General features: G+C 39.9%; 1 protein-coding gene across 1 annotated transcript in view; it reads left to right on the top strand.

Annotated features, from left to right (window-relative positions):
* Positions 1-4198: 4198 nt before the first annotated feature.
* The window catches only part of CENPE (centromere protein E), a 233892-nt gene continuing 224863 nt past the window's right edge, over positions 4199-13227 (top strand). Inside the window, exons 1-8 of the mRNA XM_023763881.1 lie at positions 4199-4292; positions 6169-6260; positions 9200-9289; positions 9407-9525; positions 10249-10368; positions 11262-11343; positions 11499-11566; positions 11640-11705. Coding sequence (XP_023619649.1) covers positions 4237-4292; positions 6169-6260; positions 9200-9289; positions 9407-9525; positions 10249-10368; positions 11262-11343; positions 11499-11566; positions 11640-11705 — 693 coding nt within the window. The 5' untranslated portion in view covers positions 4199-4236. The remainder of the gene's footprint in view (positions 4293-6168; positions 6261-9199; positions 9290-9406; positions 9526-10248; positions 10369-11261; positions 11344-11498; positions 11567-11639; positions 11706-13227) is intronic.

The following is a 13227-nucleotide window of genomic DNA, read 5'->3' as shown; positions in this document are numbered from 1 at the left end:
TCACAACTAATTTTCCCAGCTCATTCTTTTCACATGACTTCCTTTTATATTTTTACCAAAATGAATACAAAAATTTTAAAGAAGATAATTTATCAAGTGTCTACTTCTTTTGTTATCTACATCCTCTTCCAAATGAGGTGGGCTGTTGTCAATAATAATACCCATCATTGGTTAGCTATGCCTTCTATTTCCTCTTTTTCCTAGTACATCATTGCTGTAGGGTGCTAATCAAACTCTTTTACAGTAACAGATGGCTCGACAGCTGTTAACTTTTGATAAAAACTTTTGTTCTTATCCCAGAACATTTTGTTTATTCTCATTAAATAGAAAAGGGAAGAAATGAAAGCAAACATAAGAGAGAACAAAACTGGTCTTCAGAGAACTTTCTTGCTTAACCTATGAACCATGAAATTAGTGATGTGTCAAATAAGCTGGAAATTTTACCATTTAAAGAGCATCACAGTATAGGGTTGGCTACTTCCTTGCCCATGTCTATAAAGAAATACAAAAATTGCCCTAGCTGGTTTGACTCAGTAGATAGAGCGTCAGCCTGCAGAATAAAGGGTCCTGGGTTCGATTCTAGCCAAGGGCACATGCCGGGGTTGCAGGCTTGGTCCTCAGTGGGGGCATGCAGGAGGCAGCCAATTCATGATTCTCTCTCATCATTGACATTTCTATCTCTCTCTCCCTCTCTCTTCCTCTCTGAAATCAATAAAATATATAGTTATTAAAGAAAAAAAGAAATACAAAAATGATGGACATAAATTACAATTCATATCAATACTGCAAATAGATCTCCTAAAATAGGTGGTGGCAAACTGAGGCCCACAGAACAAATCCAGCCTATCACCCATTTTTGTATGTCCCAAGAACCAACAATGGCTTTTACATTTTTGAATGATTGAAAAGAAAACAAAAGAGGAATATTTTATGATATGTAAAATTAAATTTAAGTTTCATTGTCTATATATACGTTGTATTAGAACACCCCACGCCCATTCATTTATAAATTGTCTATAGCTGCCTTCACACTACAATGGCTACAAAGCCTAAAATATTTATTATGTGGCCATAGCCTTTTAGAGAAAAAGTAAAGTGTGAAGAGTGTCAGAATAAGTTTAATTATGCAAATGGATGTGAAGTAAACCTTTTTAAACAACTATAGTAGTGACACAAAAGCATTGGGCCTGCATTCAGCTTCTAATTCAATGGCAAAGAACTCAATCTTTTAAGCTTAGCTTGCTCAACTGTGAAATAGTAAAAATATTTAACTCACTTTAGGGAAGATGAAGTTTGATGGGTGATAGAGAATGTTCACTTGACAACTTTAGATTGTTGTTGTTTTAGAGTAGTGGGTGATTCGTCTCTTGTTTTGTAGCTTCTTCCCCCACCCCCACCCCCCCAACAGAAAATAATTGCTGGAGCAAGGTGCTGGAGAGGAAGGAATCAAGGGCATAAACGGGAGGATCTACCTCAGATCAGACAGCGACCTCATTCTCAGTAACTGCATGAAAGGAGGAAAGAGTTGGTGGGGATATAGATCAGTTGGAGTGCAGGCTAGCAGACGGGGAGAGCTGGGTGGAGAGACATCTTACCAGATTGCCCTGGTTTCTCAATGAAGATGGACCCAGCCTTGAGGAGAATGGCCAAGGTTTGCAATAGTCAGTGAGGCAAAGGGGAAAGACTGATCACCAAGGAAAAATGCAGTTTTTATATCTAGGCCTAGAAGTAGCAGCCTAAGGGCAAGACAGGCTGGTTTTGTAGTCTTGCTTTCTGGCCCGAAAAAAGGAGAATGAGTTAGGGTGGCCTGTCATCAGTCCCACAGCAGTGTAGCTGTCTTAGACTTTCTCTGTAACCTAGAATGCTTTTCCCACCCCTTCACTCATCCATATTCTATTGAACACTCATCCATACTCAATTTTAACAGGTGTGTTTGTTTGTTTTTTTAGGAAGATGTCATAAACTTATTGAAGCTAAAAGGAACCTTAAAAATACTCTCACCCAATCTCCTCATTTTGTGGATGAGAAAATACTGAATCACAGAAATAAATGATTTCCTAGTGTGGCATATAGTTCAGAAACTGTGGAGTTGGATGACCTAGGTCAGTACAGTTTCCATGATGCCACACAAATCTCGTGTCATCATAATTAAAAAGAAAAGGATAGTATGTCTGTCATCATTGCAGAGATGGCTGCAAAATTAAAGTTAAGATTTGTGCTTTCAAAATTAAATGTTGTACCTATTACACAAAAATTATCCCTGTTGATGATGACATAATGTAAACACATATGGCAATTAATTTTATATAAAATACATATATAAGAAGTGAGCACAAGTGAGTGATTTGAATTGATGTATACGAATACCAGGAGCTGCTCAGAGTCCTATCATTGGCAACGCATTCAAAAACTGCAAAACACTATTCAAGGCTTTGCCATGCTTCTGGAGGGATGACAGTGCCCCCTGCAGTTTCAGCAGAAATCAGCAGTTTGGATGGAAAAACTGTGGTTTAAACATCAACATGGAAGTGTGTGCAATTAACATGCATGCTCTGGTATTCATTTTCCCTTCCTGAACTGAATAAAAATAGCTATGTAAAGATCATATTTTAAGCAAAGTACACTACAGTATATATAGTAGGTACCTATTTATATAAAAAGACATGCAATAAAGAAAAAGAGATATGTATGTGCATATCTGTAGATTAATCTGAGGATAACACTCTAGGAAATTGCAAGTTACCTTTGGAGGACAAACTTGTACCCTGGGGATCAGTTGTGGGAAGATGGTTAATTTTTCAATGTGATTCTTCTTATGCTACTTACATTTTTTTCATCATACTTATGTACTAATCTTTAAGAAAAAATTAATAGTAAAAAAAATTAATAGTAAGAAAAAAGTTAGAGAAGTAGTATGCATGCACACTTTAAAACTCTCTCTCTGAAAGTTCCATAACTTCAAATTCTTTAATCTGTTGAAAACAAGACAACAGGCCCAAAATGGAGTTGCTCATGCTAGACCCCATGCCACCAAATTAAGATTTAAATATATTCTTGGCTTTCCCAGAAATAGGATTTTAAACCAGTCAATCAGGAATCAACAACTAGGTAATCTGCCTGATAGGCCCCTGTCACCCCCTAAAAGAAAGTCAGTTTTTAATAACCAATCCACTTTGGGGCTGAGTGTAATGTCCTTTCTCCACTCCTTTCTGCCCATGAAAGTCATTCATTTTTGTGTAGCTCCTTAGAGCTCTTTTCTATCTGCTAGATGAGATACTGGCTGATTTGAATCGATTTTTGCTCAAATAAACCTTTGCATTTTTAAATATGCCTCAGTGTATCTTTAACAAAACTCTTCGCCTTTCCTGACCACACAATTTAAGTTAAAGCACAGCTTTCTTAACTCTTGTCATCTTATTAGATACAGCCCGCATCTTCTAGCTGAGCTAACAATCAAATTAACAGGTTCTTAAAGTGATGGGTAAGCCAAGGCTCCCTTCCTAAAGCAGGCTTCTCTGACTCTCTTGGGCAGGAAAGGGGGAAGAATCAAAGGCTCTTTCTGAGTGTTTTGTTTCTTAACAAACAGCTTAAAATTAGTATCTCAAAAGGCAGCTTCAGGGTAGCAAACTGTTATTCCTTTCAGAACCCAACGCCAATGAAAACAGGAACTTAGATAAAAAGGAAAAGAGAAAATCTAAACCTCAGAGTTTCTGAGCACAAGATTCTTGTTTCCAGGCTGGACAGTGACTTTGAAGGTTTTTCTTCTTTTTTTTTTTTTTTCTTCTTCTTTTGTGTGTGTTTGGGGGGAGGAGTGGAGGGGGGAGGCACTTTGACTCTTTAAAGGTCATAATTCTCTTTCGTTGGTGAAAAAAAATTGTTTTTTTCTGCATATTGCAAACTTTTAGGGTGAAGTGGCGTCCTGCACTTCAGCGCCTTGTAGCAGAAAATAGCTATTTATCTATCACGGATCCCTCCCTGCAACCACCTTCTCCAGACCCTTTACACTGTAAAGTTTACAGTGACACCCCCTCCCATACCCGTGGACGCGCCCGCCCGGCCTCGCGCCCCCCGCGCCGCGACGCAGGTGGAACAGTCCGTGACGTCAGTAGAGACCTCGCCCAATCAGCAGCGGCGTTTGGGAAAATTTAAACTTAAAGGCGGGGCGGCCCGCGGCCTCCGCATCGCCGGCGCGGAGGGTCTAGGCCACTTCCCCGGGGTCTGGCGTGACAGGACAGGATGGCGGAGGAGGGAGCCGTGGCCGTCTGCGTGCGGGTCCGCCCGCTCAACAGCAGGTAGGTGTGCCGCCCGCGATCCGGCGCCCTGCGGCCCCAGCCCGAGAGGTGAAGCCCGCGGGGTTCCCCAGAGCTGCTGCCGCCGGGCGCCGCTGCTCAGTAACTCGGCCGCTTGTCCTTTTTAAATTTTTAATAAAAAACATTTTAATATTGGCGTTATCGTCGGTGTCTCCCTCCCCGGCCTTTGCCCACCTCCACCCCCTCCCTTGACCTTCTCCGAACTGTTGTCGGCGTCCTTGGGGTGTGCACAGTGGTCTGTTATCCCTTCTCCTTGACCCGCTTACCCTCTGCTCGCCTGGGTTCCCTCATGTGTCAAGTCGCAGGGAAGGACCGGCGGCTCTAAAAGACACATTCCGGCTGCGGACTCTCTTACATCGAAAAACTCAGTGTGGTCAGCGTGAGAGCCTTAGCCCTGCGCTGCTTCCCACCCCCCCACCCCCCATCTGCATGCACCCACCCAGCCACCCACCTGCTGGGGAGGTCCTGCCGGAAGGGTCCTGCTGGCACTCAGGCTGGTGACACCGACCTGTCTCCCTCCTGCTGTGCACCCCGCAAGAGCCGGGACGAGCCTGTCTTTTTTATTTTATTTTTTTGCATCGTATTCAGTAGGCAGCTAGACTTCATTCAGACAATGACTGCATACAACATGCAGAAAGCGGAATGACTGGTAATCTACATGGATTTTTTTTTTTAGTACGGTGTACTGTACTAAACATACTGTCATCGTGGCCCTGTGGATCTTACATTGGGGCGGGAGAGACAGAAAGTAAAGTAAAAAAAAAAAAAAAAAGTAGAATGAAAACGTTGATATGGGAGTAGTAAATGCTACAGAGAAAAAGCAGGGAGGGGAGGTACTGAAGTCTGTTTGCTTCTCTGGTCTCCGGCCTTCACCCCAGAAAGAAACTATTACAATACGTCTTGACAAGTGTTACCATATCCTGGCGGAGAGTGTTGGCTGGAGGCCTCATAGCCCTTTGGTGAGATGACAGTTTGGGGGAGAGGCAGGGCCACTGTCGGGAAACGCCTGACACTTTTCATGGATGAAAGAATCAAGTTATTTAACGGGAAGGTTAGTCAGGGTATTCCAGGCGCAGAGGGGCTGAATCTGTTATCCCGCGGGAACCTTCAGGTAATTGATTAGTAGGGAGTTAGGATAGATATATAGATAGAGGAATTTAGAAGATGAGGTTGAGAGATAAACATAATCCAGGTCTCCTGTGCCACAGCAAGGACTTCAGATGACCTTTAAAGGATTAGATGATAGATAGATAGATAGATAGATAGATAGATAGATAAAATAAAAACAAAAAAAATAAAATAAAATAAATAAAGAAAATAAAGGATTTAAGGGAGAGGGATCTAAGCAGGGTTGCATTTTGGGTGTGTCTTAGCTGCTGGTTGGTAGGTGGGAGTGAAGAGCTTCGAAATGAAACTCCCATGAGAGGGCAGGAAGTTATTGAAGCCCTGTTTAAAAGTGTTGACCCCTGCCCTATCTGGTTTGGCTCAGTGGATAGAGTGTTGGCCTGCGGACTGAAGGACCCCAGGTTCGATTCCGGTCAAGGACACATGCTCAGGTTGTTGGCTCAATCCCCAGTAGGGAGCGTGCAGGAGGCAGCCAATCAATGATTCTCTCTCATCATTGATGTTTTAATCTCTCTCCCTCTCCCTTCCTCTCTGAAATCAATAAAAAAAAAAAAGTATTAAAAAAAAGTGTTAACCCCTCCCCGCCAAAGGTGGATTTTCCATGTTTATCTGATATAGATGTCATTACCATCTTTTAAAATAGTCTTCAGAAGATGAAATATTTTAAATTATCTTTCCTATAACATTGCTTCTTTGACCAGTAATAGTAAAATGCAGTGTTTTATTGTTTTAGAGAAGAAGCTCTTGGAGAAACTACCCAAGTTTATTGGAAAACTGGCAATAATGCTGTTTATCAAGTGGATGGGAGTAAATCTTTTAATTTTGGTAAGCTTATGCTAGCATCAAAAGTTAACCTGTTATTCTGTTCCTGTTAAGAGTACAAATTAAAAAGCCCTAACCCGTTTGGCTCAGACTCTCGGACTGAAGGGTCTCCAGTTGGTTTGATTCCGGTCAGGGGCATGTTCCTCAGTTGCAGGCTGGATCCCCAGCCCTGGTCAAGGCTTGTGCGGAGGCAACCAATCCATGTGGTTCGCTCACATTGATGTTTCTCTCTGTCTCTCCCTCTCCCTTCCACTCTCTCTAAAAATCAATGGAAAGCCCTGGCTGGTTTGGATCAGTGGATAGAGTGTCGGCCTGTGGACTGAAGGGTCCCGGGTTCGATTCCCATCAGGGCACATGCCTGAGTTGCAGGCTCGATCCCCCGTAGTGGGTATTCAGGAAGCAGCTGATGAGTGATTCTCTCATCATTGATGTTTCTATCTCTCCCTCTTCCTTCCTCTCTGAAATCAATAAGAATATATATATATATGTATATATATATATGTATATATATACATATATATTTTTTTAATGGAAAAAATATCGTAGGGTGAGGATTAACAACAATAACAAAAAGAGTACAAAGGCTTGTGAATAATACTGGATTTGTCATTAAAGAAGAGACCAAGCCTTTTGGTAACTGCTTCAGTGGGTACCTTAAAAAATTGTCCATCCATGTATGAAAGGTAAGATAATAAATTGATATTTAAAACAGTCATAGTCAGAGTGTCTTATGACTAAAACTATCATTTTTCCCTCTTATTTATTAGTGTATTTATGGCCTAAAACTTCATAAGCCTAAAATGTGTCACTTAATGTGAAGTCATCTTTAAGATCATCTTTTCAATTTAGTATTTTTTCCACAATTATTTCCAAGAAATCTCTTTAAACAATAAGTAGGGAAGATATTCGTTCTTTGCTGAAATACGGAAAGGACTCACCCCTATTTTTATGGAGCTTATCATGTGTCAGAAGGGACACCTTAATAAGTAATTACACTTATTATGACAAGCTTTGTGGAAGCTTATAGTGGGGATCTAGCTAGGTGTCTGAAATGGTACCACTTAAACTGGGACCTGCAGGATGAGGGAGAGCTACCTAGGACAAAGGGACTTAAAGGCCCTAAAGCAAGGGTAGGGAACACAGAGGCCCGTGAAACCATTTGGTCTGGCCTTGCCAAGGCACTAGGGTAAGCTAATTTAAGCAAATGTAGCAGGCTACTTTTTAAGTTGGTAATTTTGTATGGCCCGAGAATGATGTTATAAATATCCCAATGGCCCTTGGCAGAAAAATGGTTCCCCACCCCTGCCCTAAAGGTTGACTAGACTGATTTGTTGTATTGATTTAATATGTATATAGTGTTGCCAGTGTGTCAAACACTGTTCTAAGCTCTTCATAATCTTAACTCATTTGATCCTCCAACAAGCCTGTGCAGTAGATACTATGTGATAGGTACCTTCCCATTTTAGAACAGGACTAAAACAGAGGCGAAGAGTCACACAGCCAGCAAGGGGAAGTCAGGCTCCAGATCTGTGTCCTAGCCACACTACCATGCTGCCACTTAGGCACCAAAGAGCAACAGTGAAGTGTTCTCAACAACCTTAGGAATGAGTGTCAAAACAGTGTTAATGTAGAAAGCCAACATATAAGGTCTGGAGCCAGGATGTACAGTAGAGAAAATGATTCCTGGTAAAGGACTATTTGAGAGGATTAACATAATTTTTTAAAAGGTAAAGCAATATGTGCCAGAGATTATAAAACCAAAAGCAATGAATATGAAAGCATTTCGACTCAGGTACTACAGATTCTCGGGAGCTGTATATGCCCATTGAGGATTTTGACTCATTCACCTATCTGAAGCAGATGGCATTAAGATTTGAATCATCCGGTCATCTCTCCTTGCTCAGAAATTATGATGCCTAAGCAGTCTTTGGATGGAACTTTGGCTTTCCATATAGTTCTGCCAACAGGGTAGATATATGGTCGTGGTGCAAGCAGTGTGATCACTGAATTTCTCATTGTGGGTCAATCCATTTCCCTCCTGATGCACAAATTAATTGCTCGTGAGCTTTTTAATGTGAGGCTACCACTACAAGAGTGGTCCATTTTAATGTGCTAACAAAAGCAGAAAAGCACTTCCTGGACTAGTGAATTCATCAGGGCAAATGCTGTCCTAAACCTAGGCCTTGGCAACCAGCAAACTGGGCATTCCCTCTAAATTCAGCTTTTTTTCAGTACTTTTCTTTCAAACGTTTGCATTTGGTTTAGTTTGGGCTAGTCCTTTTTGCTAGATATTCTAAACATTGAAATTTCCCAAAGAATAGTAATAGTTCTCATTTCCTAAGTATTAACCTAATGTTTAGAATAATTCTGTGAGGAAGATAATATAGTGTATTGGTTTAACAAATTAGGGAACTGAGGCACAGAGATATCAACCACCTTGTCCAAGTCACACAGCTCGTAAGTCTCAGAACCAGGATTTGCAGACAATCTATTTCAAGACTCCATATTTAGCCACTATGCCCTACTGCCTCTTGAAAGTACATAGCATAGATGACGTTTTCTTGGGTGGGTTTTTTGTTTGTTTGGATGGGGTTTAGGTGTTAGGACCAACACATTTTACCTTATAAAAAAGTATATTTTCAGAGGACCAAAAAGTTGAAGAAAATATAGTCTTAAATATTTTATACTATACTAGAGGCCTGATGCACGAGATTCGTGCAAGAGTAGGCCCTCCTTCCCCCAGCTGCCAGCACCGGCTTCCCTCTGGTACCCAGGACCCGGGCTTCCCTCGCAGCCCTGACTTTGTCCAGAAGGACGTGCGGTCTAATTAGCATATTATGTTTTTATTATTATAGATTCTGACAATTTTATTTCTTTGAGCAACTACTAATTAAGAAGAAAACACAGTTTGTTTGGTTTAACTCATGTGTTATGTTTTTTAGATCGTGTCTTTGATAGTAATGAAACCACTAAAGATGTTTACGAAGAAATAGCAGTGCCCATCATAGATTCTGCCATACAAGGCTATAATGGTTTGTATTCATTGCAGAAACATTTTAGTCTGGGGTGTCTGTTCAACAAATATTGATAGTTTTATACTCTGTAGTCTCTCTCTTTTTTTAATCTTTGTGTGTGTTTTGTTTTTGCAGGTACTGTATTTGCCTATGGGCAGACTGCTTCGGGAAAAACATTCACTATGATGGGTTCAGGAGATTATTTGGGAGTAATACCCAGGGCAATTCATGACATTTTCCATAAAATTGAGAAGGTAAATAACTTAGCTAAATTTCTAGTATATACAGGTAAAAGTAGTAATAATAGGATAGCAATTTCAGTGTTCTCTTGTAATGATGAAAGGAAGTAGATTTACAGTTATCTCTTGATTATCTATGGGGAGAGAAGAAAGGCATGCATAGATTTACTTCTTTTCCACAAACTTACTTCAGAGCTTAAAGTTCTTCATTTTTTGCTTGAAATAGTAATACTCCAACCACAAAATGGGCATTAAGGAGCAGGAAAGTCTTATCAGAATGGTTAACTCCTCACTGCCTTTGTTTAACTGCCATTGATTACCAAGGAGCAGTAAAAATAGATGTAGATAAAAGACAAGGGCAGCAGAGGTCCAGATATGGCAGCCTATTTAGTTAAGAGTTGATTGCATTTAAATTACTTATTATTATTTTTAATGATTTTTAATGTTTTTATTTGAGCATCTGTGGGTATGGTTTTATTTTGAACTTATAGATTTGGACTGGGCACTCTTCTAATTCTATGATACTATATTTTTCTGAAACAGTGCTTTTGCTTTTATAGTTTTGTGTTTATCATTGTTAATATAGAACCATAAGGGGATTTTTAGGGGTTTTGTTTGTTTGTTTTAAGGAGATAGTTTCTCAAACAATATTTTAATATTTAATATTAACACATAAACATTTAGTATTAGGTTTTCCTAAATGGATGATTAATGTTTTGTTGTTGTTTTATCTTCTAGTTTCCTGATAGGGAATTTCTCTTGCGTGTGTCTTACATGGAAATATATAATGAAACTATTACAGACTTACTTTGTGACACTCGAAAAATGAAGCCTTTAATAATTCGGGAAGACTTCAATGTGAGTAGCAGAGTTAACAAAGTAGCTCAAAAAAGAGACTTATTTATTGCGATTGTTGTTCTTGAACATTTACCTTTAATTTCTATATTTTTAAGTGCTGTATCTATGGTTTATTTTATTTTTTCTTAAGTGATTATAAAGATCCCCCTTTAAGCAATACATAGTAGGCAAAAGTAGGTTTACAGTTGTAACATCTATATAATAAAAGGTTAATATGCAAATGACTGAACAGCGGAATGACCGGTTGCTATGACGCACACTGGCCACCAGGGGGCAGATGCTCAATGCAAGAGTGCCACTCAGCCAGAAGCCCTGAGCTGGGCTTACGGCTGGTGAGCGCAGCAGTGGTGGCAGGAGCCTTTCCTGCCTTCGTGACAGCTCTAAGGATATCCGCTCCTCATGGAGCGGGCCGAAGCTGTCAGTCGGACATCCCCCAAGGGCTCCCGGACTGGGAGAGAGCACAGACTGGGCTGAGGGCGCCCCCCCACCACCCACACTGAGTGTATGAATTTCTTGTTCCAGGCCTCTAGTAATACAATAATACAAGAATAAATTCTAAAAAAAATAAATTTTGTATTTTGTATACTCACAACTATACACCTACTTTTGCCCACCCCTATATGTGTAGTTTTTAAATATTGACAGCTGTAATATATTGGTGTAAGTGCCTAAAAAGAGCAAGATGGAAGTTTCAGGTTAGAATTTGGTGTGCTTTGATATAGGAAGTAAATTGTAAATATCATAAGTTTACTTGTTATTTTCATACTATAGTTTTCATTTTGCATTTTGACTTCTAAAAATGTATTCTATCATAGTTCGCACCTTCTTTTTGATATGCAAACTTTTAAGTGTTTTCTATTTCTTTACCCTTCCCATAATTAAACTTGTTTCAGAGGAATGTGTATGTATCTGACCTCACAGAAGAAGTTGTTTCTACATCAGAAATGGCTTTGAAGTGGATCAGAAAGGGAGAAAGTAAGACTTTATTCTGTATTTCTTCAAGACATTGTAAAAACTATTCAATTGAATGCATTTAGGCTTCAAGTCACACTTTCAGTTTTAAGCTAAAATAAAAGTTAATTTTTAAAAATGTTGACATACACTGCTGAAATATGACTCATTTTTTACAGAGAATAGACATTATGGAATTACAAAAATGAATCAAAGAAGCAGTCGCTCTCATACCATTTTTAGGATGGTAGGTAATTCTCTATTTGGTCTTTCCAGTTAAGAATGCACTAAGTTTTCTACAAGTTTCCTTTTCCTTCTAGATTTTGGAAAGTAGAGAGAAAGGTGAACCTTCTAATTGTGAAGGATCTGTCAAGGTGTCCCACTTGGTGAGTATTGCTAAACCATGATAATGTACCTTATAGGCCTGAGCAAAATTGGACTCAGTTGTGGGTTGTTTGGTTTCATAAGGACTGTTAACTGAACTAAATAGAACCATCTATAAATGGTATTTTAACTAGCGACATATGCAGCATAAAATTACTAGCTAAAATGTAGGAAGAATTTAGAGGATCTTTCTTCCTATTATGTATGGCTACCATCTCCTAAAATTTAGATGTTAGGACTGTAGGATTTGAGGCTTTCTATGACAGTAATGAAGGGGGGTTTGTTTGTTTTTTTGTTTGGGGGTTTTTTGTTTGTTTTTTTGTTTATTTGTTTTTCATACACATTTAAGTTAACGTAATTTTGGAATGGGTCACTGTCTTTGTTTTTTGGCTTTTTAGTCTCATCCAATAGAATTAAGACTTGTGCGATAAACAAAAACTTAAGTGGGATGGTTTAAAAGTAAATCACATTCAAGTTCATTCTTAAGTAAATAAAAAAATATATTTTATATTATAAACACAGTGTTTTAGACTGTAAATCCCTGGAAAGCAAGAGTGATATCTTATTCATCTTGTAGTCCCAACACTTGTACATAGTTTATGTTTGTTCATTTTTAGATTTTGAAAAATCAGTCTTAATTAAATCTAATTCTAGTTTACTTACTTTACCATACAAGTGCAAAGTTTATTTTAGTAAACTAGTCTTGCTTTAATTTAACAGCAAAAAACCTAACTTCTGTTTTGTTTTCCAAACCTGGCCTGTGATATATCACTACATTTCCAACTTTTCTCTTAATTTAGCTTTAATACCCTTGACATGGTCAGTGATCCATCTGATGACTTTTAACATGTTGTTTGATGCTCTCATTTAGGGACAACAGGTCCCATCTGATCCAACAACCTTCCAGCCTCTCACTCTTAAGTATCTTCTTGGGAAGAAGTCTTCCCCAAAGGATCATTTTCTGACTCTTTGTAGTTGGCCTTTGAGCATTTCCTAGCCTTTCTGTGATAAGATCCAGGTTCTCTTAGCTGTGCGTCTTCTCTATTCCCCTGTGTGGCCTCTTTTCTCCTATCCTTCTAACAAAAACACAGGCTGTTCTGTGGCCTTTCTTACTTCCCATGCGTGTTCTCAGACATTGTTATCACTTCTGTGTTAATGATGGCCAAATGTTTATTTTATCTAGAGTCTCTGAGTTCTAATGCATGTCTTCCTAATGATTATTATAATCGTACTAGGGGCCCAGTGCACAAATTCGTGCACCTTGAAAGGAATTGTGGGCTGCGAGGCTGTGGTGGGCACAGGGGCGGGTCTCGGCCCATCCCCCGTGCCCCCTCCCGGCCCCTCCTGCCGCAGCCCGCCCACCCCCCCCAGCTACCCCACCCCGTTGGGGCCCCCCAGTCCCCTGTCTGCCGAAAGTCCTGCTCCCATTGCTGCCGCTCCCACACACTGACAGCACCTGTCCCACTCACAACTGCTGACAGTACGGAAAGAGCAGGAGCGGGTGCGAGCAGGACCAGCACCGTC

Source organism: Myotis lucifugus, unplaced genomic scaffold (genome assembly GCF_000147115.1).
Source record: "Myotis lucifugus unplaced genomic scaffold, Myoluc2.0 scaffold_306, whole genome shotgun sequence".
Lineage (NCBI taxonomy): Eukaryota > Metazoa > Chordata > Mammalia > Chiroptera > Vespertilionidae > Myotis > Myotis lucifugus.
This window is presented reverse-complemented; position numbering and strand designations above follow the sequence as displayed.